Source organism: Saimiri boliviensis, chromosome Y, assembly GCF_048565385.1.
Source record: "Saimiri boliviensis isolate mSaiBol1 chromosome Y, mSaiBol1.pri, whole genome shotgun sequence".
Classification (NCBI taxonomy): domain Eukaryota; kingdom Metazoa; phylum Chordata; class Mammalia; order Primates; family Cebidae; genus Saimiri; species Saimiri boliviensis.
In genome coordinates this window covers 18,911,530-18,938,753 of record NC_133471.1, presented here as the reverse complement: position 1 = coordinate 18,938,753, position 27,224 = coordinate 18,911,530, and the positions used below count along the sequence as shown (strand labels likewise).

At 34.4% G+C, this 27,224-nt stretch overlaps 1 protein-coding gene across 1 annotated transcript in view; it reads left to right on the top strand.

Moving 5' to 3' along the window:
- Positions 1-23,569, top strand: part of LOC141582945 (gamma-taxilin-like) — a 38,917-nt gene extending 15,348 nt beyond the window's left edge. Inside the window, exons 2-10 of the mRNA XM_074392398.1 lie at positions 1,345-1,639; positions 3,971-4,062; positions 6,526-6,696; positions 8,117-8,311; positions 10,727-10,846; positions 12,396-12,470; positions 18,475-18,567; positions 20,904-20,999; positions 22,767-23,569. Coding sequence (XP_074248499.1) covers positions 1,360-1,639; positions 3,971-4,062; positions 6,526-6,696; positions 8,117-8,311; positions 10,727-10,846; positions 12,396-12,470; positions 18,475-18,567; positions 20,904-20,999; positions 22,767-23,102 — 1,458 coding nt within the window. The 5' untranslated portion in view covers positions 1,345-1,359 and the 3' untranslated portion in view covers positions 23,103-23,569. The remainder of the gene's footprint in view (positions 1-1,344; positions 1,640-3,970; positions 4,063-6,525; positions 6,697-8,116; positions 8,312-10,726; positions 10,847-12,395; positions 12,471-18,474; positions 18,568-20,903; positions 21,000-22,766) is intronic.
- The last annotated feature ends 3,655 nt before the right edge of the window (positions 23,570-27,224 follow it).

Below are 27,224 nucleotides of genomic sequence, written 5' to 3'. Positions count from 1 at the left end.
GATGAGAGTTTTTATAAACCTTTCAGAGCTCCATTATGTTCTCCTCTGTTGCTTGTGTGGAGCATCTTTGTGCTCAGTATCCTTATAATTTAGATTAAGTCAGTCTCACAGGGGAAACCAGTTAGGTGGATCCCCTAATCCCATTCTGCACCTTGATTTGTCAGGGAAAAAAAGAAGAAATATGCCGGGTAGTCAAGGGTAGAATGCTGTATTTTCAAAGTGGTTTTATATTAATATAATATTTCATCCTTTTTGCCCCCCCTCTAATCTCACAAATAAAACTCATATTAATTATTTTTGGATGTCTTTTCTCACTCCTCTAGACATCGTTTAGTCATTCCGGGAACACACAGATGCTATCATTACTTGGCGAAACTGAGAGGGCATGGTCCCTTTGGGGGTTAGCTATTTTCAATGTCCCAACTTCCCTTTGGGACACTGGGACACAGGCAGAGACTCAGAAGTTCTCCATGGATTAGCAATTCATTCACCACAGCTCCACAATATGACAAGGGAGCTATGTATGGACTTTGGTTTCATTTAGGAACAGGGTAATTTGACCCCATGCCTAACCATTCTTCTCATTAAAGTAGCAGAAGTCATGTTACAAACAGTATTGATTCACTCAATATTCATTCCTTTAATGCTTTTTGTTGACACTTCCTGAAAGCAGCCCCAGCTCTCCATCTGGCAAAACAAAGGCAACTTTATGCACAGCTTTCTCAGGGAGACCTTAGACAAGTTTAAACCTAGGTTCACTGTTATAAGGTCCTCATTGCTCACTCTGGCACTAGCAATTTTCACCAGAAGTCCTGCAGGCTACCATTATCTTAGGGAGTGTGGATGTTAGGCAGCAAATGAAAAATCTTACAGTTCTCTATTATGGAAAAACCAACTTTTTTATTCATTAAGGTTCCCCTGTGTTGAAAAGTTTTTAAAAGATTGTAGAAATCTGAAAAAGTTGATCATGACAAATTTGCCAGCTCTCGCTGTTCTGTGGAGAATTGAGCCTTGGATTATCTTATGCTACTATTATATGATAGTAACTTGTAATGATTTAATTGTAATATCTTTGTACTTTGCAATTAGGTCACCTCTCTGTGAAACTTACAAAGTACCGTATTTACTTTAGATTGTTAAGAAGTAGTGCTATTTTTAAAACAACACTTTGAAAAGAAAAAGAAACTGTCGGGTTCTATGACCTGGTTGTTGATTGTCAGGTATGCAAAAAGTAGTAAAGCATAATGGGATGGAAAATTGTACTTTTTAGCAGTACTTACTTTTCTTAATAACATTTGATTTAACTCTTTCCTCAACCTTTTTGCTCACTCTCTGTCCGTCTAGATTGTGAATAGCATAATGGAACAAGCTGGAATTTGTGGTTTAAGAGAGGAAGCAGGTGTGTTGTGTAACTCAGTATCAAACGATATTCTTCAACATCAACACTCAAACCATGGTGGCACAAGTAATAAGCATTTACTGGAAGACAAAGAAGTTGACTTTATAGCAAAGAACAGGGGTGGGGTGAGCCCAGTACACTGCACACAAAAGTCAAGAAAGCAGCCTCCTGAGCAAGAAACAGTCCCTCCCTGTGGTCAACAAGATTTGGAATGCAACAGGAACAAAGAAAAAGTCTTAGGTAATGACCTCTGCTCTGTGACTGGATGTTATCACATACTAGTATTTTGGTTTTATGTTTGTTGCAGCACAAGTGATTATGACCTTGGCCTGTTTGGAGCTAGATGTTGCCAAGGAGACCTGTTTCTTCAGTTCGTTTAGCCAACCTAACATCTGCAGTTATGTGAAGAGAGCAGAAATAGCAAAATATGAAGTCCAGTTATAAGAACCTTAGTTATTTCTCTGTGTAGCAAGAACCGGTGTTTTAAGAAATTTTGGAGAGATTTTGATAAAATTATATTTGATTTATATTGCTTTTTGTACATTTGAAAATAATTGAACCAATAATTAGTATGAAAACAACATGTATGTGAATTTTGCTTAAAAGATAATTCACTGAAATTTAAAGAGGATATAATGTTACCTGTAATTTAGAAAGAGTTAAATAAAAGTGATTTTTAGAAGTTGGTTTATCCCTTCTATTCCGTTAGTGTAACAGTTAGGATTAAGACTATGATCTGTCACACAGTTCATGACTGAAATCTGAAATACCTTATTAGTTGCCCTCAATGTTTCATCCTTTTTGTACTAACATTTACATTAATAAGTGACTTTTATATATGACTATAAACTTAGAATTTTTCTTCCAACTTCATTTTCTGTTATTCTGGAAGATTAAAAACTGTATAATAATACATAAAGTAATTGTAATTCCTTGCAAATAAGATAGATATCTTCAAAATTGATAGCCCCATGTATATATGTAAAATATAGCTTGAGGTTAAACTCTTAAAATAGTTTAAAATGAAAATCTTTACGAAAATGCAGGTTATATTACAGTTGTTTCTTCTACATACACATTCAATAACAATATTTATTTATTTATTTTCTACAGAGACAGGATCTTGCCCTATCACCCAGGCGGGAGTGCAGTGATACAGTCATGGCTCTTGACAGCCTTGAACTCCCAGGCTCATGATCATCTCACTTCAGACTCTAGAGTACTGGGACTACAGGCACACACTACCACACATGGCTAATTTTTTATTTTTATTTTTTGTAAAGCAGGGTCTCATTATATTGCCCAAGCTGGTCTTAGTATACTGTCCTGTAGCAGTCCTCTGGCCTTGGCTTTTCCAAGTGTCAGGATTACAGGTGAGCTACTTAACTTGCTCAGCTTTTCTTTCTTACTTGGCTTTGGTGTGAATGAGAACAGAATTTAGTACTAAAATTTTTTTTTTTTTTTTTTTTTTGAGACGGAGTTTCGCTCTTGTTACCCAGGCTGGAGTGCAATGGCGCCATCTCAGCTCACCACAACCTCCACCTCCTGGGTTCAGGCAATTCTCCTGCCTCAGCTTCCCGAGCAGCTGGGATTACAGGCACACGCCACCATGCCCAGCTAATTTTTTTGTAATTTTTAGTAGAGACAGGGTTTCACCATGTTGACTAAGATGGTCTTGATCTCTTGACCTCATGATCCACCCACCTCGGCCTCCCAAAGTGCTGGGATTACAAGCGTGAGCCACTGCGCCCAGCTAGTACTAAAATTTTATGTGCAGAAAAAGGTATTATTTGGAATCAGCCTGTTTTCCTTCCCTCAAACATACTCACGAAAGTATACCAGAAGTAAAGGTTTTCTAAAGCTTATTTTTTAAAGAACTGTGTTATATATGAGATAGAGAACAAATCAAAAGGCACCTATCCCCGTTTTTACCAGTAGAACATTATTATGTATTTTGAGGCACCGTTTAACCCTTTCTCTTGCAGCTACTTGCTTCTCCATTCCAATGTTATTGTAGTACTCTTTGAAAACTTTTCCTCAAGGGAAGAGCTGTTTGGACTTCCTTTTTTTATGAACTAAACTTGACACCTAGAATATGCTTAATAGATCATCCCAATCATAACTTGTTTAAATTGTTTGTAGCAAAAATTACGTTATAAAACATTATGTGCATCTTAGTGCATAGCAACTAACCATCCTTGTATAGTTGTACTTGACTATCAGGAAACTTTATTCTTTGCCCTTTTAAATATCTTAACTTGGAATATTAGTGTCTAAATAGTGGTTAGGCAAGAGTTGTTCTTAAGCTTGCAGTAATTATCCTTCAGTTTGTTTAAGGGCTAAATAGCTAGTAGTGGTGCTCGGTAAATGAAGAAATCTGTGCAGTTAGAGGAAGTACCTGCTAAATCACAATTGTTTAAAAGTTTCCTGAATTTAATAGGTAAATCTGTTTTTAATTAGAGCTGTAATATTTTACTGTGGATGTCTCAATATAGACATTTACATGGAATTTACAGATTGGATTGATTTCAGCCTTCTTCTGGTACTTGTCTTAATCTTATTAATCATCAGGAAAAGAAGTTTTATTATTGATGCAAGCCCTAAACATTCTTTCAACTCCAGAGGAGAAGCTGGCAGCTCTCTGTAAGAAATATGCTGATCTTGTGAGTATTTATTCAATGGAGCAAGGATCACATAAAATATAATAAAATATATGTGTGCTTGATAAGATTTTAAAATGTAATTTTGATGTATCTTTAAATATAAAATGACATTTGTCTCAAAATTGAAGAAAATAATTTTCTTTACTACTTATTATTGGTATGTGTGTGATGTCATCTTGTAAAATGATATATAGAACATTATAATACTTTTTGAAATATGAAATAAATTTCCTAAAATTCAGTCAGCTTTAGTTCTACATCAGCACTTTTTTTAATATACTTAAGATGTGTGACAATTGGAAGAAAATCGCTTCTGTATTTAAAATTTCCTAAAGGAATTCTGCAATTCTGCACAAGCTCTAGCTATTGTTGATTAATATTGTGAGTTAGTGCCAGGCACTGTGGCTCACGCCTGTAATACCATCACTTTGGGAGGCCGAGGCAGGTGGATCACAAGTCAAGAGATCGAGACCATTCTGGCCAACATGATGAAACCCCATTAGCTGGGCATGGTGGCACATGCCTGTTGTCCCAGCTACGTAGGAGGCTGGGGCAAGAGAATCGCTTGAACTAAGGAGGTAGAGATTGCAGTGAGCCAAGATTGCACCACTACACTCTATTCTGGGCAACAGAGCAAGACTCCATCACACAAACACACACGCAAAAATGTGAGTTAGATAAAATTGTTTAGTAAAATTGTACTGTGTCTCAGGAAATATTTTATTTAATATCTACTGTATACCAAATATTGTTCCTTTTTCCATCTTCCAGAGAAGTTCACCTCATTAAAGTGTTTGTTTTGACCTATATGATTTCAAATAAAATTCTTTTTTGGAGATTATGGAAACATTCTCAACAGGGAAACCCTTCTAACCTTTGTAAAGCAAATAATGAGAAAGATGTAGAACTTTTTAAAGAATCATGAGAAATTTTTATAATTAATGTAAATGCTAAATTTCTGTTTTGTGAAACATTTTTGGGAATTATCACTGATGGTTTTGTACGTTTTTGAATAATGGTAAGGAAGCAATTTCATAACTTAAATGCACAAAACAAATATTTAGCTAATAATCAGCTCTAAGAATAAAGCTGCAACAATAATACTTACTATTTTCTAAAGTGGTCTGTATTTACTTCACTTAGCTGGAATCTTCAGGTGCCACCAACTTGTCATCACTTTGGCATCTTCTGATATTTTGAGAAGCAGGAATCCCTGAGCGTAAAAGCAAATAACTTAGAACTGTCCAAAAGCAATAATGCAGAAAATAAGACTGTTGATTGCTGTGTTCAGGAAATGAATGTTTCCATTAGATATAAAAGGCAGTCTTAATTTTTATATCAATGTGAAGAAAATCATAGAAGAAATGCTAGAAAAAGAAGATAGACACAAAGAAGATAAAAGATTGACAAAATTCTGGTAGAAAAAGCAGTGTACTAGAAGGTTAGGAGATTTCCTACCACCAATCAGCGAGGAAAGATTTAGAGAAGAAAGAGCAAATTGACTGCATGTAGTGTAGCTTGGTGGACTAGTGTGATTCTCAAACACACAGAAATTACACAAGGATTGTCAAATTGCAGATTCTGATTTAGTAGATCTGAAAAAGAGCGCTTTTTAAAATTGGCCATGGTAGAGGTGGGAGTTACTAAAATACTGCATTGTTTATTCATTTATTTATTTTAAAGTCTTGCACCGTCATTCAGGCTGGTGTGCTGTGGTGCAAGCACAATTCACTACAGCCTTGGACTCCTGTGGTGAAGCAATTTTTCTATATCAGCCTCCTGAGTACTTGGCACTACAAGTATGCACGAGCATGCATGGCTAATTTTTTAAAAAATTTTGTACAGATGGAGTTTTGGTATGTTTCCCAGCCGATCGTGAACTCTGGGGCTCAAGTGATCATCCTACCTCAACTTGCCATAGTGTTGAGTGAGATTATAGTCATGAACCACCATCCCAGGCCAATAAAGGTGTTCTTAATAGGTGTAAGAATATTGCCTGAAAGGATGGTTTGATAGGTTTCTTGATATGTAATTCTCTCTTGAAATGTTTGCCTTGCCAATGTTTTATTTTTCATAAAACCTTTACTCAATTATCAGGAAGGTCACTGTGTTTTCTGGTAGTATAAAATGGAATCATTTATTATAATCTAAAACTGAATTTACTGATTAATCTTGACCATTGCATCTTGTGTTCTAATTTTGGTAGCTGTTTCAGTAAAGTAGCTCTTGTAGAACAGTAAAACTAAATTGTTTTAGTTTGAAAGAAGTTTTTCATTAAAAAGTTGTTTTTACTAATAAAAAATGGAGGTTAAGATTACCTTTCTTGCTACATAAAATTATTTATATACTTTCCTGTTATTAGAAAAGATAGGAACATAAAATGTTCCACGGCTGTAATTGCAGTTTAGAGCTGTAACTCATTCTTACTGTACTTTCTAAATGTAAAGTGGTTATTAATTTTAGCTGGAGGAAAGGAGGAATGTTCAGAGGCAAATGAAAATTCTGCAGAAAAAGCAAGCTCACATTATCAAAGAGAAAGTTCATCTGCAGAGTGAACACAGCAAGACCCTCTTGGCAAGAAGCAAGCTAGAGTCACTTTGCAGGGAACTTCAGCGTCAAAATAAGACATTAAAGGTTAGTTGGTTTATTTTACTGGGTTTCAGGAACTACTTAGGCTGCTTTTATAATCGCCTTGTATCTGCTTGAAATAAATTCATGTTCTACTTCTTTTAATGGGAATTAATTACTATAATGGCTGTCAGTTAACTGGCTCACGTACACTTGTGCTAGTACATCGAATTCCTAAGCAGAGGACTTTGTGGAGTTCTCAAAACAGAAATACCTTTTCTGTTTGGCTTGAGCTGGTGCTACCTGTGAGGTAATTCTGAATTTAAGACCTTTTTCTATGTAAATTTTAGTTTCAGATTTGAGGATAATTTCTACCTTAGTGTACTATATACTTGATCTTAACAGTCTAGATGACATTGATTTTATGTTCACAGCTCTCCTGATTAAAAAGCTCAAAGATGCCAGATTTTTCGCTGACCTTACTGTAGCTGATTACTCTGTCCTCTTTTGGTAATGAGTGAAAATATTGACTGAAATGAAGAAACCAGTAGCCATAGTCAGTGTGAGTGTGAGAAGGAAAAACACATTGTAGAGCTCTACTATAAAAGTTACCAGGATAGATTGCTAAACTACATTCCACCATCTTTGGCTATTTGGATGCTAAATACTTTTAGAATACTACTTAAAACTAGGCTGATTATAGTGGAAGAGGGAGGAAGTGTGACAGTTTTTCCTCAATAACGGAAGTAAAAAGCAGAAATCTTGGAAAGAATTTCCCACCCATCAGAATAATTTATCTGACTCTGTGGTATTGCTGGGGATGGGGTGTATAGTTGCAATATTAATTGGATGGAACTGTATCACCTTCATCACAGTAACGTCTCAAAAACATAGGACAGCTCATGACATAGGGTCTTACCTATAAGGTTTTTTCCCCTTGAGTTTGAAACCTTGGATTTAAATATAATAAAACTAGATAGCACTGTCAACATTTAGACTGGAGTGATAACTATTTAGACAGATCTTTGGAAACTGTAACCTAGTATGATTTTGAAAGTAAACTTTGTAAAGTAATGATTTAGTTTGTCTCTTCCCCCTTAGAAAATGAAAAATGTGCCTCAGAGAGTAAGCTGCAAGACCTTCAGGTTGATGTAGGATGATATACTGCCTAACCAGTGAAGGTGACATTTGGGGAAATAACGTGGAAGAAACTGTGGAGAAGCACCTTACTTACATATAATAATATAGTGAATATATGGATTATCAGATAATACTTATTTAATAGCAAGGCATTTGCTTTTCTCTATCTACTTAGAAAAAGCTGCTTGCTTTTAAATTAGAGCTTTCTGATCATAAGGGGGAGGAGTTATAGTTTAAAAGCAATACCTCATGGCAGCAATAAATGAACTCACATAGAAATAGGTTCTTTTTTGAGAGTTTTATCTATAGGTCTATACTTTTAACATACATTATTTTGGATAATAAGAAAGAACATATGCAGCAGAGAAAAAAGGAGGAAGAAGGTCTTAAAGAAGCTACCGCACATTTCCAAATTACTTTAACTGAAATCCAAGCCCAGCTGGAACAGCACGAAATACACAATACCAAACTCCAGGAGGAGAACATTGAACTGGGAGAGAAACTGAACAAGCTCACAGACCAATATGCACTGAGGGAAGAGGTAAATAACATTTGGTTTGTTTATAGATAGCTGTTCACAAGTGGCAAAAGCTTCACCATACTATAAAATAATAATTATTTCACAGGCCAGCATTTTAGAACTTCTGTGTATGCACAGTGGAAATTACATGTTTATTAGGAAAAGAGTAGGAACAAGTAAACAGAATGACTAAATTGGAGCATCACTTGGCCCAATGTCAGTGGATTTAGTAGGTGAAGTGACTTCCAGGAGATATGTACCACTTGTCTCCCAAATGATACTACCAGATTGTGATTATAGTACAGATTTTTTTTTTTCTCTTATCCCATCTAATACAGATTTGTTCTCAAAATACTCTGTATCTCAGATTTTTATGACAATCTGTACAACATATAGCACCATTGCACTCTACTATACTATACTGAGTACAAAAATTGTGCTATTTGTGAGAATAAATAAGTTACTAATTACTCATCACCTAGTTGTATTGATTGTGTAATAAGTGAAGTAAAAAGGTTGCTAGAAGATTCATAGTTGCTGAATTTGGTCATTGGTGTTATTTTACAAATTGATGTGGAAGTTGTATGATGTCTAAATGAAAAGCAAATAGGTGATAACCTGCTTATTTAAGTGTTTTTTTTTAAACTTTTAGATGTCAAATAGATAGGGTGATTTTATTTTCAAAGGATGCATCCCCTTTATTATGCCTGAAGCTAGTAAAATACATGTTGAATTCTTTGCTAAATAGATAAAAATTGCAAATAAAAAGAATATGACAACTTAAATGCATTAAAACAATACATATTGTATTATGTATATCAAATATTTAGTTTAATTTACACATTTCCATGCTACTTTTGAAAACATTTTTGTTTAAGATTTTGAGTATCTTTTAAACCATCTTTTTCTGTGTTTCAGCAAGGTTTCAAATTTATTAGGGAAATTGTTAATTTATAGTAGAATATATCACTTGGCTTCAGTAATTATTTACTTTTGTTTCTAGCAACTCTTGTTTTTTAAAGCCAATCCAAGATGTTATATCACTATATTTATTATTATTGGAATGTACATCATGAAGTGATTCTTTTTAAGCCATAAGCACAGTACTATTTTTACACCAAAAAATTAAACAATTATTATGTAATTACACATGTTGTCACTTTATAGTTCAAATGTCTTGTTACTTCTCTTTTTCTTAGGATTATTTATATCAAGATCAAAATAGGGTTCATAACATTTTATTGTTTTATTATATCTCAAATCTTTCTAGTATACAGACTTCTCATCCTTTTTTGCTCCTTGGAATGCATTTATTAAAGAAATTTTTTCGGCCTATATAGTGAACTTTTGAACATTAAATTTGTTTTATAAATCCCTCAGCTTTCTTTAAAACGACTCTTTAAATTCTGTTGTTTTTAGTAATGGTATTAAAAATGATTGTATTTTTTATATTTATTATTTTACTATTTAAAATTTATATTATTTTAACTGTATTAAACTCTCCAAATTTGCTATAGAAGTAGCAGATGGGTAGAGTACATATGTTCAACTTGTACTAGCTATACATCTTGTTTAGATATTAGATTTTTTCTTTTGTCAGAAAATAATTGAATAGTGATAATATCAGTTGCCTTTTAAGACATATTAACTGTTGCAGTCTCCTCAAAACTTAATTTGGATACATTATTTTCACCTAGCATTTCTTCCTTCACATGGAGTCTTCATGTGTGAAGGAATTTTATGAGTTTATTGTACATATGTAAACACTTAATAATGTAGTTTTAAAATAATAACAGGCTTTTATCAAATGTTTAATATGTGCCAGGCATCAAGCACCTTACACAGTTTAATGCTTGCAATAGATTTGCACAGCAACTCTGCAAGTTAGGTATAGTCATCTACCTTTGCAGATAAAGGAACTATTTCACCAGAAGAGTTTGTCCTGGAATATACAATCAACTAGGATTTGCTCTAGGCCATTTTTATCATTTTATCAGGCTACCTACAATTAAGGAATTTCAGAAGATTTTGTGGAAAAAAAAAATGTCCAGGAATTATGTATATAACAAATGAATTGGATATTTTGATCCCTTTATCCATCTTTTTCTTGATAAAAATATCAGCCTTTTTTTTTTCCCCCCCTTATAAGGAAGCAGCAGGAAATATAATGATGATGATGAGGACAGCCCATGTCTGATAGGGTGGGGCATGGGACAGCATTTAGAAGGCTATGCTCTTTCCAGTTTGGAATAGTTTGCAAAATGATATTTCGTAGCCAGTAATGCAGTGATAGGGACAGATGGCACCAGTGTTCTTAGCTACAGTGGTAGCAGCAGAAAAGAAGGGTAAGCAGGGTTCTAGAAATTTGTGTTATATTTTCTCCCCATTGTATTTTTTTCTTTGGTAAGTGATGGAAGAAATTCTGTTTTCTCATAGCAAATTAATAAAGCATTTAAACATAAAGAATTACAACAACAGTGTGTGGATGCCAGACTTCGACAAACAGCAGAGCTGATAAAAGAAGCTGATGGAAGATACCAGAGAGAGAGAGAGTTTGTAAGTTCTACTTCTTGGGGGAAAAATGCCAAAATTATAGCCAAAGTCATTTAGAACAAACTCTTCATTTAACATGGTGACAAGGCATGCATTTTTTTTTACTCTCTGGATTTGGGATATGTGAAAAAGAGAGTATGTATGTGTGTGTCTATGTGTCTGTCAAAATACATCAAGCTTTTTATTTCTGATGAAATTTTTATATGAACTTACTGGAGATAAGCTTAAATTAATGGAAAAACAATATAATCTTGATTTCTGTATAGTGGTCACCAACTTAAAGAATTGTGTCAGTTATTAGGCAAGATAGGTCTTGAGAGTTAGGGACAGTTAAATTTTATACCAAGCTTACTGAACATGAGTCTCCTATCTAGTATTACATTTTTTAAAAAATGAGCATCTTAAAAATTGGTAGATGATTACTTTGATTTATTATAGTCTAGTATAATTTTCTGGTAACATTTGAAAAATAATCTATATCTAGTCAGCATTGTTGGTAGAATTGGTATTGATATTTTGTCTGTCCATAATTGAGAACTTGGAAAAAAATGTTGAGTTTATGTGTTTACTCATACAAATGAACTATATGCTAAAATGGAAATGGAACTACATATATGCAAATGGAACTATATTCTATAAATGAAAAGTGTGGCAAATGATTTTAATAATGTGGAATATTAATTTTCTTCATTCAAGAAATGTAGGCCCTGAGTAGAGCATGTTATGAATATTTAGTTCATTAGTGTTTTTCTCATTTAAGCCTCACCGAGCCTATGCTAGATGAGTCTAGAGTTTAGAGAGATCAATTTTTTACACAGCATGGACCTTCATTGCAAGCTGACAAATATCAAGTGTACAACTAATGAAACAATTGCACATTTCAACTTGAGGTATAAATTGTGTATATACCTACGTATATTCATAGGTATATACACAATTTTGTATATTGTATATTCAGTGGTTTAAGGCTTATTTACATAATGTGTGACATTTTAACTCAGAAAATCAGTGTCTTAATTCCACAGCTGCTTACTAAGCATCTTCATTATCTATATTTCTGGAAAACTTACATATTAACTACCCTCTTTTCTTCTCTTAGCTGTTCCTTGCTTGTGGTTGTAAAAAATGATCAGAATCTAGATCTGTATTTTTACTGCTTTGCTATATATTCTTTTAACCTTTTCTTGTCTCCTACAGAGTTGAGGGACTTTCTAAATGACCTAGATAATGTCAAGATTCCTAGCTATGTTTTCTGTTTATAAGTGTAGATGTCTAGTTATTCTCATGTAAAACCCAAAATTTCAACACTGAGTATTGTAAACTTTATTATGCTTCTATGGAACTTTTTCTCCTTAAGAAATTATTACTACATTTCTAAGTGTTTACTAGTAGAGCAGATTAAAGTTACAGGTAGTTAGATATTGAGATAATTGGATTGACCTGTCATTGTTGCCAGGATAATTAGTGGAAGATTAATTCTATTTGGTTGTTAGACATTTTAATCATGTTTATGATTTTTTTAGTATTCTATCAGAATGTTTCTGTTTTCTAGTTATTAAAAGAAGCAACAGAATCGAGGCACAAATATGAAGAAATGAAACAACAACAAGTACAACTGAAAGAGCAGGTAACTTGACAACAGAGAATAGCAGAATTTATGTCTCTTTGTTCCCAACCACAGACTAGAATAGAGATTTGATTACTCTATTCTAGTAATCAAACAGAGTAATTTTGATTACTAGAATAGAGTATCAAATCAAATTTCCCAATGTCCTCTTGGGAAATTTCTCTTCTTTTAGGGTGATCCATTCATTCTGATTAGCCTTGAGGTGTTTTTTGTTGTTGTTGTTGTTTGTTTGTTTTGTTTTGTTTTTGTTTCATTTTGGCATCTTAAATGATTTTTATTCATTTTGGCACTCCTAGTTCCAGGTTGATTGTGATGGCTGGTCAGCCTGTTTTGAGGGTCTGCTTTCCTTTCTCCCAGATATTTTCTCTAGAGGCTTTAGAATCTTGTCTTAGGGGTAGCTGCATGCAATTTTAAAATATTACACATGGTCAGACAGTCTTACTTCCACATAATATTTGTGTGTGTGTGCTCTTTAAAAAAAATAGTGGGGCTGTGAATGGTTTTGCCTAGGAATGGGCAAGGACTTCATGACTAAAACACCAAAAGCAATGATAACAAAAGCCAAAATAGACAAATGGAATCTAATTAAACTAAAGAACTTCTGCACAACAAAAGAAACTATCATTAGAGAGAACAGGCAACCAATAGAATGGGAAAAAATTTTAGCAGTCGACCCATCTGACAAAGGGCTAATATCCAGAATCCACAAAAAACTTAAATTTACAAGACAAAAACAACCCCATCAAAAAGTGGGCAAAGGATATAAACAGACACTTGTCAAAAGAAGACATTTATGCAGCCCACAAATGTCAAAAAAAAACTTATCATCACTGGTCATTAGAGAAATGGAAATCAAAACCATATTGAGATGCCATCTCACACCATTTAGAATGGCAATCATTAAAAAAATTTGGAGACAGATGCTGGAGAGGATGTGGAGAAATAGGAATGCTTTTACACTGTTGGTGGGAGTTCATTGCAAAAGACAGAGTGGGGATTCTTCAAGGATCTAGAAATAGAAATACCAGCTGATCCAGCAGTATCATTGCTGGGTATACACCCAAAGGAATGTAAAGTATTCTATTATAAAGACACATGCACATATCTGTTTGTTGAAGCACTGTTCACAATAGCAAAGTCTTGAACCACCCCAAATGCCCATCAGTGATAGACTGGATAAAGAAAATGTGGCACATACAAACTATGCAGTACTATGCAACCATAAAAAAAGATGAAATTCATGTCTTTTGCAGGGACATGGATAAAGCTGGAAACCATCATTCTCAGCAAACTGATGTAAGAACAAAAAAAACAAACACTGTTTGTTCTCATTCATAAGTGGGTGTTGAACCTAAGAACATATGGACACAGGGAGGAAAACATGGCACAACACCAGGCCTTGTTAGGAAACACCTAGTGGGAAACTAGGGGAGGTGCAGAAGGGGATAAGAGGATAGGGGAGGGATAGCATTAGGAAAACTACCTAATGTAGATGACGGAGTGATGGATGCAGCAATCCACCATAGGACATGTTACCTCTGTAACAAACGTACATTCTGTGCATGTAACACAGAACTTAAAGCATAATAATAAAATATGTAAATAAATAAATAAAATTAGAAATGCATAAAAGATGAGATTCTCTTTATTTTTCAGTCTAGACACCCATTAGTCTTTGTATGCTGTTTGGCTTTTATACAAAGGAGATGCTGTGTGTTCATATCTTTTTATTTTTTTAATTCATTTATTTTTTTTTATTTTATTGCATTTTAGGTTTTGGGGTACATGTGAAGAACATGCAAGGTTGTTGCATAGGTACACACGTGGCAGTGTGATTTGATGCCTTCTTCCCCATAACCTCTATCTGGCATTTCTCCCCATGCTGTCTCTCCCCAGTTCCCCACCCCCTGCTGTCCCTCCACTATTTCCCCCAACAGACCCCAGTGTGTAGTGCTCCCCTCCCGTTGTCCATGTGTTCTCATTGTTCAACAGCTGCCTATGAGTGAGAACATGCGGTGTTTGATTTTCTGTTCTTGTGTCAGTTTGCTGAGAATGATGGTTTCCAGGTTCATCCATGTCCCTACAAAGGACATGAACTCATCGTTTTTGATGGCTGCATAGTATTCCATGGTGTATATGTGCCACATTTTCCTTGTCCAGTCTATCATCGATGGGCATATGGGTTGGTTCCAGGTCTTTGCTATTGTGAACAGTGCTGCAATGAACATTCCTGTGCACCAGTCCTTATAGTAGAATGATTTTATAATTCTTTGGATATATACCCAGTAATGGGATTGCTGGGTCAAATGGAATTTCTATGTCTAGGTCCTTGAGGAATTGCCACACTGTCTTCCACAGTGCTTGAACTAATTTACACTCCCACTGACAGTGTAAAATTGTTCCTATTTCTCCACATCCTCTCCAGCATCTGTTGTGTCCGGATTTTTTAATGATCGCCATTCTAACTGGCGTGAGATGGTATCTCAATGTAGTTTTGGTTTGCATTTCTCTAATGACCAGTGATGATGAGCATTTTTTTCATATGTTTGTTGGCCTCATGTATGTCTTCTTTTGTAAAGTGTCTGTTCATATCTTTTGCCGACTTTTGAATGGACTTGAACGTTTTTTTCTTGCAAACCTGTTTTAGTTGTTTGTAAATTCTGGCTATCAGCCCTTTGTCAGATGGGTAAACTGCAAAAATTTTTTCCCATTCTGTTGGTTGCTGATTCACTCTAATGAGTGTTTCTTTTGCCCTGCAGAAGCTGTGGAGTTTGATTAGGTCCCATTTGTCTATTTTGGCTTTTGTTGCCAATGCTTTTGGTGTTTTGGTCATGAAGTTCTTGCCTACGCCTATGTCCTGAATGGTTTTGCCTAGATTGTCTTCTAGGGTTTTTATGGTGTTAGGTCTTATGTTAAAGTATTTAATGCATCTAGAGTTAATTTTAGTGTGAGGTGTCAGGAAGGGGTCCAGTTTCTGCTTTTTGCACATTGCTAGCCAGTTTTTTCAACACCATTTATTAAACAGGGAAACCTTTTCCCATTGCTTGTTTTCTTCAGGTTTGTCAAAGATCAGATGGTTGTAGACATGTTGTGTTGCCTCCGAGGCCTCTGTTCTGTTCCATTAGTCTATATCTCGGTTTTAGTATTAACCTGGTTTTTATAGGCAGGAGTAGTTAGATGTTTATTTATGTAATCATTCTTGTAATGCTAAAATACACTAACATTGAGACTGCATACAACTTCATGAGTACCACTTTGGAATGATGTTTATCTCTGGGATCATTGTACATGTAGCAATATTAGGTAAAGCAAGCTAGTTGATAGTGGAAATTTAGGGTTGAGTATCAGAAGTCTTTTGAATTTTCTACTATGTAGAAATTTTAAACCCCTTTTTATAGTCAGTTGTCTATGTAAATTGATGTGAAGACGTTAAAAAATTTCTAGCTGGCTTTGGAAGATGTTCCTGAATGTAGAAGTCACTGATAATGTTGAAAAAGAAGTCACCAGCAGACGCTTACTAAATTCCCAGCCTGTTCTTTTTCTCTCACTAGTAAGTTTCTATTTCCTATGATTTATATCCATAGAATCCTCTTGTTTAGCTACTATTTTGTTTCCTTTACTATCACCTTTTTTTGTGGTACCTAAATGTGAGTGTTTTTCTCTAGAGTGTCTTATTCTCTGCTGTTAAACGATGTCATTTCTCAGGAGTTGTTGGTGATACTCAAAGTCTTTGTAATCCCTTGATGCGCTGTTTTATAATCTAGCCATAGACGTAGGCTCAGGTCCTATGACAGCTGCCACTTACTGGCTATCCACTCTGGGCTACCCACTTGAACTTTCAGATGTGACAGTCTTTACCTGGATGTTTCACCTTTAGTAAATGGACCCTGCCCAAACTGCTAATTTCTAATGTCCCTCAAGAACAAGAACAACTCCCTCACTTCCTGAACCACTACTCTTGCCCCTAACTCCAGACCAGTAGCCTCAGAGGCCTGGTAAGTGCCTGCTAACAAATTGTGTGTGTTCATTAGGTTGCTCTATATTTTTTAATTGATAAAGAATAGATGTACATATTTTGGAGGTACATGTGATATTTTATACCTCTATACAACATGGGTGAAAATAGGAAGACATTAGGTTAAGTGACATAAGCTAGATACAAGATGAGAAATATCATATATCCTTATAAGTAGGTGCTAAAAAAGCAATCACTGGGAAGTCAAGTGCAGATTAAAACCAAACATTGGAATGAATGGTAGTAGAAAAATGTAATGAAGAGAGGCCAGCTAATGGGTGTAAACATAGAAATAGAAGGAATAATTTCTAATGATCTAATGCTTTAATAAGTTAACAACAATGTACTCTTTTTTTTTTGAGATGGAGTTTCGCCCTTGTTACCCAGGCTGGAGTGCAATGGCGCGATCTGGGCTCACCGCAACCTCTGCCTCCTGGGTTCAGGCAATTCTCCTGCCTCAGCCTCCTGAGTAGCTGGGATTACAGGCACGCGCCACCACGCCCAGCTAATTTTTTGCACTTTTAGTAGAGACGGGGTTTCACCATGTTGACCAGGATGGTCTCGATCTCTCGACCTCATGATCCACCCGCCTCGGCCTCCCAAAGTGCTGGGATTACAGGCTTGAGCCACCGCGCCCGGCCAACAATGTACTCTTTATTTCAAAATAAGAAGGGACTGGAAATGCTCCTAACACATAGAAGTGTTAATATTCAAGATAATAGACATACTCTTGACTGTTAATTGATCATTATATATTATATGCCAGTTCCCCTACATTTATCTCTGCTTTTTCTCTTTATCCTGGTCTATGCCCTTTTCTTTGTATAAGCATGATTTGACTGCCATATAACTCTCTCTTCTAGTCTAATATCACTGGTAACTTTGCTATCTTCAACACCCCTTCCTCTTTCACACACAGACAGAGCTTGCTTCTAAGTTCCATTTCTATGGTCATCCCTCTGCCTATGAGTCAGTTGGGTGCTATCATTCTCTGAATTGTCTTATTCGAGTGGTTCTGTTTAATATTTTTAATACAACCTTGGGGAAAGTTGAAAGATGTTGTTTGTGAATATTATTTATTCTTTTTTACCTTTTCCTGAGCAAAACAGTTTATTATTCTGGGCCTGTTTCCTGAAGATAATGTACTGCTTAAGCTTCTAAAGGATTTCTTTCTGGTCTAAAATGAAATCATTCAGTTCACTCTTGAACCCTAGGTTAGGCCTTACATATATAAAGCTTTTCTTAAAATGTAGATTGCTTGGAAGCCCACTGTTATGACTCCTAACATGCTTTCACCCCTACTTTGCTGAAACACTGTTGTAAGTATGAGAAAAGGGTAAATAAATATAATGTTCTTCATGGCTTGCTGGTTAGTGTTATTCCTCCAGCTAGAATTTTTAAAAAGTCTAAGATGATAATAGGGTTAAAAAAATTGCTTTTCAATCTCTTTTAGGTTATCTTTTTCTTAGCTGTACCTGTACTCATTTTCTCCCCTATCAAACCATTTGGCTTTGGTTTATTTTTCTGTATATGTAAAGGAAAGTGGTTGCCTTAATATTAAACTAATATCTAGATACTCTCAAGGAAACTAAATACTCCAAATGGGTACTCTTTTTACAAGGAAATCTTTTCAAATGTAAGGAGACTCAGTAATACCCAAAGCATTATGGTTATATGAAATTCACAGCTATGACACTATGGTTCAGTTTTAATTACAGTTAGAGTGGAGCTAATAAGTGATTTTACATTTTAACATTTATAGTTACAGATTATTAAGACAATGAAGTTTCAGTGCCTTTCAGTGGGTTATAAAAATTTCAGGAATATATTCTGTAGTCCAGGGATTGGGTGTGTGCATCTGTTGTTGTTTCAGTAATTTATCAAAACTGATGTTTAATTATGTTATTTTGAAAGTTACTGTGTTCTTTTAAAATCTTTTGGGGTTTTAAGTTGCTTTTCCGAAACTCTACATGATCATTTTTCCTATAGCTTTTCCTTTATATGGATAAGTTTGAAGAATTCCAGACTACCATGGCAAAAACCAATGAACTCTTTACAGCCTTCAAGCAGGAAACTGAAAAGGTATTTATATATTTTAAATAGAATATTATTAATTTATATAACAGGCTATTTTAAGCATAACTATGGCCAGACATGGTGGCTCATACCTGTAATCCCAGCATTTTGGGAGGCTTGGGTAAGAGGATTGCCTGAGGAGAGGAGTTTAAGACCAGCCTCGGTACCATAGCTCTACATGGAAAAAAAAATACTTGGTTAGGTGTAGTGATGTACATTTGTAATCCCAGCTACTTGGGAGGCTGATGTAGAAAAATTAAGGCCAGGAGGTTGAGGCTACAGTGAGCCATGATCACTGTATTTCAGCCAGGGTGAAAGAGGTAGACCCAGTCTCTGAAAGAAAACAAAAACAAAAGCGTAATTGCTACTTATATGAGTTTATATTAATCTGATATTATCTGTTTCTTTAAACTTTCACCAACTTAGTCAGGCATTTTACCCTGAAATTTCCCCAGAATACTAGATATCTTGATATTCTGAGATTTCTATTATAATTAAAAGATAACTCTTCCATTAAGGACAGTTTATTTGTAGGTGATTTTTATTTTATCACCTCTGTTAAGTACTCAGTTCTTTCACATAGCCTTATATAAATTAAAAATTTACATTAAATTATTTTAAAAATCCAGGCCAAGAAAAGTAATAATATATCTTGGTAGAAATAGCTTTATTTCTGAGGACCTAGCTAAACCTGAAAATCTTTACTCTTTGAAATTTAAAATATATATACACACAATATACTAGATGTATTCTTAATATTAAATTTAAACTAGTTGTTAAAGTTAGTTGTAGAAAATGTTCTGGGTTATTCTAGTTCAGAATACAGGTTAAAATAGCAATTTTAAAGAGCATTATTCACTATCTCCCAAAATAAACACATAGCACTGCGGGTTGGAGCATGAACTCTGAAACTGAGATAGATCTCTTACTTCAACTTTGTAATTTCCTTAGTATAAGTCATTTACCTTGGTATTTATCTGAGTTGAAATTTTTCAAAATGTGCCGATTGGTGATAGTACCATACTAGAGTCTGGGAAATTCATAAACATTCCATATATATTAGTCATGATTATTATTAGAGCTTATGTAGTTGAGTTTAGTTAGACTTTTTAATCTAGTAACTTTTGTGTTATAAATGACCAATAAATTGTTTAACGTTACTATATCTTTTCTCTCATTGTAAAAAGTAAAAAGAGCAAAAACAGCTCATATACTTCACTGAAGTCAGTGCTTGATTGTGTTAAATACTGAAACTACTTCCTTCATTTGTTTTTAGACTGAGTACTTTGGAGACTTGATTTAGTAGTAGATTAATTCTGCCTGCCCATCCTTTCAGTTGTGACTACAGTAGAAGATTGTTAAGCATAGTGAAGTGTTACATGTATTGTAGCATATACTTACTATCAAAGAAAGGAGAGGCTGTAAAATTACACCTTTTCTTAGTGGGTGTAAAGATTACTGTTGTTCAACAGTTAGCTTAGATCTTCTGGTGCTCTTCCCATGGGGTTTGTATGAGTTTGACTTGTGATACAGTTTTGTATGTAAACCCGAAGCACCAGGTATCGATTGGCTCTATCTTATCCTTATTTTCCCTAACATTACCTGGCTCATTACCAGGTAATGAGTTATATTATTATATTATGTATTTGGAACAGAGCTTATTGAAGGATAAAACTAAATTTTATCAGTTTCTGGGAATTTGATTCTTCTAGTACAGTTTCTTCCTCCACTTATTTTTAGACCATTTTGGTTTTTAGCAAAATCTGAAATAAAACAATCTTGTGAATTAAAAGAATTAAGTGAAGCTGAGGATTCAGAAATTTTAATACTTCTTTCCCAATCACTTACCTAAATTACACTACCTCTAGTTCTTACATTGATTTGCTTTCAGATTCTTGTGCTGCTTTGGAGCTGATAGTGTATCCTTCCAAGGATGAAATGGATTAGTTTGTCATTTCTCCTGAAAACTCTTGAACATTTTTTCATGTGCTTAGGGAGTAGGTGGTCTCAGGTCTGCTTTCCACAGCTGAAATGAACTACATGCCAGTCTGAACTGAGAGAGTATAGCTTCAATGTGCTAATTCCCTTGAAATAATGGACATCAAATTTGTTTTCTTTTAATATGAAACCTCTGGGTTGGTTACTGCTGCTTTTATGGTAGGAGCTTCTGAGACAAGCTTTACTAACACAAAATATATAACACTCTTATAAAGACAATATAGATATCAACTGTTGGAGAATAGTGCATTAATGGAGAAAGGGAACAACATTATAAAGTGATTTCTGTGGTAGATCAAGAAATGAAACTTAGAATTTAAATTTATAATCATGTTGATTCACAGCTGACAAAGAAAATTAAAAAACTGGAAAAAGAAATGGTAATGTGGTGTACCAAATGGGAAAATAATAATAACATACTTCTGCAAATGGCTGAAGAGGTAAGAAGATTTTACATGACTAAATAATGGGTACCTACCTATTTCAGTACTTACTCTAAATCATCATTTAGCCTTAACTAAATATCCCCTGTATGTCTTTACCTTCTGAAGGTGTGCCTAATAACTACAAGTTTTATTTATATGTTTTATTTCCTGCAGTGAATTAGATTTTCTTATATATGATAAACATCTTTCCCTCAACATAGTTATTACCTCAAAATTTTATTGTAGACAACTTTATCATATCTAGATTTTACTTTCCTTTATAGGAAAGTTGACCTTACACAAACTGAGTCTTCTTAAACTGTCTTCCCTGTTCCCTTGTAGCTTTTTGCTTCATTATATTCTGGTGTTGCCCACTAATTTGTGATTCTAAACATGCAAACAATGCTGACATTGCTAGTTTAACTAATAAGACTTTGAAAGTCACTTGCTCTGCTTTTAGAAAAGATAGCTTTATTCAGATTTCCCCTGAGAACATGAACTGGTACTTCACTTGGTTTACCACTTTGATTTATGCATTTCCAAAAGGCAACTAAGTACATTTTACCAAGTTTGCTGTAAATACAGCTGAGATGTATACCATTTGCAGTCACTTAAGTTTTCACTTTTGTAAACTTGATTGGATTAATTTATAACATTTCATAAGAAAATGTTGGAATATTCTTTTGTGAAAAATGGTTGAAAGGAAGAAAAATCCATGTAAAAACAATTTTAATGAACTCATACTGTTGGCATTTTTTAAAACATTTTCTCAAGTTATTTTTATTATACCAATTATAATATTTATAGCAATAATTATTTAATAGTAGATATAATGTTTAATGAACTGATTTAGTTAGATTTTGCAATTAACAGTCATCTTATTAGACTTCACTAATGAGAATAAGTGGCCAAAAATTACTTACATTTGGGTAGAAAATCTTCAAGCAAATGAAAATAGCATCTTCCCTTAATAGTTGGACTTAATTTTAATTTTAATTTTAATTTTGTTTTGTGATGGAGTCTTGCCCTGTTGCCCAGGGTAGAATACAGTGGCATGATCTCAGCACACAGCAACCTCTCCTCCTTCACTCAAGTGATTCTTCTACCTCAACCTTCCAAGTAGCTGGCATTACAGATGCATACCACCACACCCAGCTAATTTTTATACTTATAGTAGAGATGGGGTTTCACCGTGTTGGTCAGGATAGTTTTGGACTCCCAACCTTGGATCTACACACCTCAGCCTCCAAAAGTGCTTTGATTACAGGTGTGAGCCACTGCATCTGGCCATGTTACATACTTTAAATATATATTTAGCTCTTTACTGAAGAGCTTATTAGATTATAGAAAATAACCATAATATGGTTTATTATCCTAGTTAACATTGACAGTTGTCAGGTTAAATTTTTTTTTTCAGAGAGTAGATGTACATTCCCTTGGTAAATTACTTTATATAAAAAAGGTGAATTAACAATTATAACATTATGCTTCTATAGGAAAACTTCTGTGGGCATTTTTTATTAAAAGCCTTAATTTTGTCCATATTTCACTAAGTCAACTTAATACTTAAAATGTATATTTTGATTGCTTTAAGGAAATATGACAAAGGTAGTTTTTTATTGCATCATGCAAGAATAGTTTTAAATATTTAAAATAGCACATTAGATAGTGAGATTTAAGAGGTGATAAAGCAACTTTTTTATTGTGTCTCAGTTTACACAATTTTGCATACCATCACCTAATTGATATTTAATATGATACATAAATCTTCTTTTCTTACAGAAAACTATTCATGATAAAAATTATCAGGTCTTTCAAATAAAATTGGAGCGGTTAGAGAAGCTGCACAAGGCTCTTCAAATAGAAAGGAATGAGCTCAGTGAGAAAGTAGAAGTTCTGAAAGGGCAGGTCTCTGTGAAAGTAGCAGATATAGATTTAGCAGTGCCTGTCATGCATTCCTGTGCTGCCCTGGATTCTTCCATTGTGCTGAACACTTCCTCCAGAAGAACCCCAGGAGTCCACTTGGAGGCTGAGCCCAAAGGAATGAATGAAGTGAAATGCTACTCAAAAGTTCTCTCCAGAGGATCTCTTCTACGTGTTGATTTAGATGAAGTATGATCATTGTACTGATGGATATATTTTGTGAACACATTTCTCTGTTACTTTTAACTGTTGGTTTGCTAATGAATATGTCCTCTACTTTTTCTATTGTATCTGTATTTTTTTAGAACTAGTGGACAATGTAGTACAGAAAGCTGCTTTCCAAACCGCCTCATTTTCCACCTTTGTTGGAATGCAAATTTTCATTGCCTTGTCCTTTCAATGTATATGTGTGTGTATTCATTACCTTAAGTTATCTGAATTTGAGGCTTTTTTTAAAAATGATTTCCTCATGTATAATCAAATACTAATTTAAACTCTGTAGCCCATAATTTATATGGAAAAAAACTAAATGCTGAGTAAAACTCCCATGGATTAAGAAACAAGCATATTTGATTCAGATCAGTTTTTTGACAATATTTATATGACTTGCCAAATTGATTGACTGTAAGCTTTGAATTCCTCAAAATTGGCAGGATATGTATGTATATATATATTATATATGTTTATATATATGTTTATATATAAACACATATATATGTTTATATATGTATACACAAACACACACACACACACAAACACACACAGATTATTTAAGCACTAATGTTGTGAGAAAACAGTAGCATATGCAGGCAAATCACTGGACCAATAAGTTTAATGTTTATGTAACTGAAAATGGTTCCGCTTTAGTTTCAGGTTACAATTAATGTTTAAAGAAAAAAAAATAGTATTTAGATCTCTGCACTTGGAATGATAATACACTTGGAATGGGAAATTTTAAACTATTGAGTTTATTTCTCAATTTTTCTTTTATTTCAGTTTCTAATATAAGTAGTTTTACATATATTTTGTCATCAAAATATAAGTAGTTTTACATATATTTTGTCATCAGATTTGTAGTCTTAACAGAAGTAGAAGTGGAAAATTTCCATGTACTTAGCCATATAGTACTTGGGAAAAAGTCTGGGATGTGAATCACTTATATGTTTCCCCTAGTGACTCTGATAGTCAAGGGGCCAGATAACAGAGGAAAGTTAAGTTAACATTAAATTTCACAAATTTTATTACTCTGCCAAAATGAGGAAAACAGAAATACCCACCTTCCCCTACCCACTTCCCAGCCTTTTATAAATATTCCATTCAGCTACAAAATGAAATACTGGACCCACTTCTTTTAGAGGAAATGAAGATGTCTTATATACCCAACAGTCATATTTTATCAGATCTCTACTGGATGTAAGTTGTTAATGTTATACTCAGGCAATTTTTAAGGATGTGACACTTGTGGTACTTGCTTTGTGTGGAAGATAAATTTAGGGCAGAAAGCAGTGTACTTAGGAAGAAATACACTTAAATTATCTTAATTTGACAGTTTTTAATGATCTCATATGAAATTAAACACTAATTTAAACTCTGTGGCCCATAATATATATGTAAAAGAAAATATAAACCTGATTAATATTATCAAGTCATTTAAATGTTATGTAAAACTCCAGTAGATTAAGAAATAAGCATAGCATATTTGATTCAGATAAGTTTTTTGACAATATATGGCTTGTCAAATTGATATGACCATAAACCCTATGTCTGTTGTTTTTGGCACACTTTATGTCAGATATCCTGTGTTGTGTTATAATGTTAAGAAGATCTGAATTGCATTTTGGAAATACTTGGTTTCCTTTCAAAATTACTACTCTGGCTAGCAGTGGAAACAACAACAACAAGAAAATCTAATGGAACCCTTTGCAGAAGAATTCCCCTTTGCAGAAGAATTCCCTTGTAAATTGCCCTGCATCTTCAGTATTATACAATGTTCTGGAATGGCAGTTGGCAAACTTCTCTGTTGCCTAAGGTTCCTTTCTTCCTATAGCTGCAGAGTAGTACATGCCCCAAAATATGTATATATAGAATCTGACTCTGTTTATTGGCCCTGTTTATGAATACTGTAGCTGACCAGGAAAACATTTAAATGTTGAGATCACTTATACTGCTTTGTTGTATCATTCTGGAGTTATAATATGTATAGTGGCAGTGGATTCCAACCTATAGAAAAACTTGAGTCTAGAATGACAGAATGTGTCATCTTCAGTTATATATTATTACATTTATTATGACACCAGTATTTCTAAGTTCATTGAACTGTTTTTATTACACCTGATTATCATAGTTCAATTTTTGTCTATTGCAAAATTATCTACCTCTTTCAAACTGTAAATGAATATAACTGTGAAAAAAATGATGCAGTACTGACAAACACATTGCTTTATTTTTATCTCCTGTCTTTTTAAGGACAGGGTTTATAAGAGGTAACTCTCCTTTGCTTTTCAAGACTTCTGTAGAGTTATGGTTTTTTTTTAACCTAATATGAATCTGACTTTATCTACTCAAGTTTGTTCAGGTTAAATAAAGATGTAATGGTTAATGTAATAGCCTCTGTTGTGTATTCTTTACAATGAATATGACCAGAACTGTGTAACAATCAAGTTCAAAGATAACTGTTGGAAAAGTTGCTATTCTCAGATCTTAAAATGTAGTTGATTGCACAATTTAAAGATTCAAAAGATGGATTATTCTCTGGTTTGTTGGCAAAATTAATTTATTTCAGTCAGACCTATGTAGCATGGGCACTGCCAAACCCGTCTTTCAAGTAGGTGATGTTAAGATTTCTGCAGTTTAACTTCTGGCAAGGCTTTTGAGAATCATAGTGACCAAGAATTTTTCTAGTATCAATTGATGTTAGCCTATTCAAATTTACTGGGAACTGAATAGATATAAACAGCAGGGGATACTTGTATAAAGAATTTCAGTGTGTTACTAAATTAGTTGTGGGTGAGCAGAAGTTAATATAACCCTAAATAAACAAGTAGATCCTTTTATTTTTTAGAGCAGAGATCCCCAACACCCAAACCAGTAGTGAACCTGTGCTGTTATGAATCAGGATGTACAGCAGGAGGTGAGCAGCAAGTGAGCAAGTGAAGTTCCATCTTTATTTATGGCCACTCTCCATTGCAGGACTCCACCCCATGACAGATTAGCAAAAGTATTAGATTACCATTGGAGCACTAACCCTGTTGTGAACTATGCATGCCAGGATCTATCTTGCATGCTCCTTTTAAGAATCTAATGCCTGATGATCTGTCCCCCAAGATGAGACTATCTAGTTGCAGGAAAACAAGCTCAGCTGTGTAATTGTTTCATTATGTGTTACAATGTAGTAATAATAGAAATAAAGTGCAAAACAAATATGCATTTGAATCATTCCCCAAGCCATCCTCTTTCTTCTAGCCCCTCAACTGCCCCATCTATGGAAAAATTTTCTTCTAGGAAAGTAATACCTGATGCCAAAAATGTTAGGAACTACTGTTCTAGACAAACAATTCTGAGGGAAAGCTCCTTGCGTCACTTTTAAAATAGATCAAGAAGTAATGTCATGAAAAATAGAAATAGGGAGAGCCAAGAATCAGTTTCTATTGAAACAGCCATTAAATGGACAAAAATGTCAACTGTTTTGGAACTCTGGAATTCTAATACAAACAGAGAAACTGAGGTATTGCTTAGTTTAGAAGCCAGAGACTGCTAAAGTACTATAAGCATTGTGGCATTTAACTACCTGCTTACTTTCGCACATTCTCCAGCTTAGTTGTAATTGTGGAGACAGCAGCCCCATAATACTTGTATAGCTTAATGCCTTTTTTCTTTTCTTTTTGTTATACTTTAAGTGCTGGGGTACATGTGCAGGTTTGTTACATAGGTATACACGTGCCATGGTGGTTTGTTGTATCCATCCCCCAGCCATCTACAGTAGCTATTTCTCCTAACATTATCCCTCCTCAATCCCCTCAACACTATTCTTTTCCTACCCCTTGATAGGCCCCCATGTGTGATGTTCCCCTCCCTGTGTTCATATGTACTAATTGTTCAACACCTGTTTATAAGTGAGAACATGGTGGTGTTTCGTTTTTTGTTCTTGTATCAGTTTGCTGAGAAGGATGGTTTCCAGTTTCATCCATGTCCCCGCAAAGAACTTGAGCTCATCATTTTTTTATGCCTACTCAGTTTTAAACCATTTCCCAGGGCTACTGTTTCCCTACTGTTGTACAGTAACAAGACTTGAAGGCCAGCCAAGAATAACGAGATTTG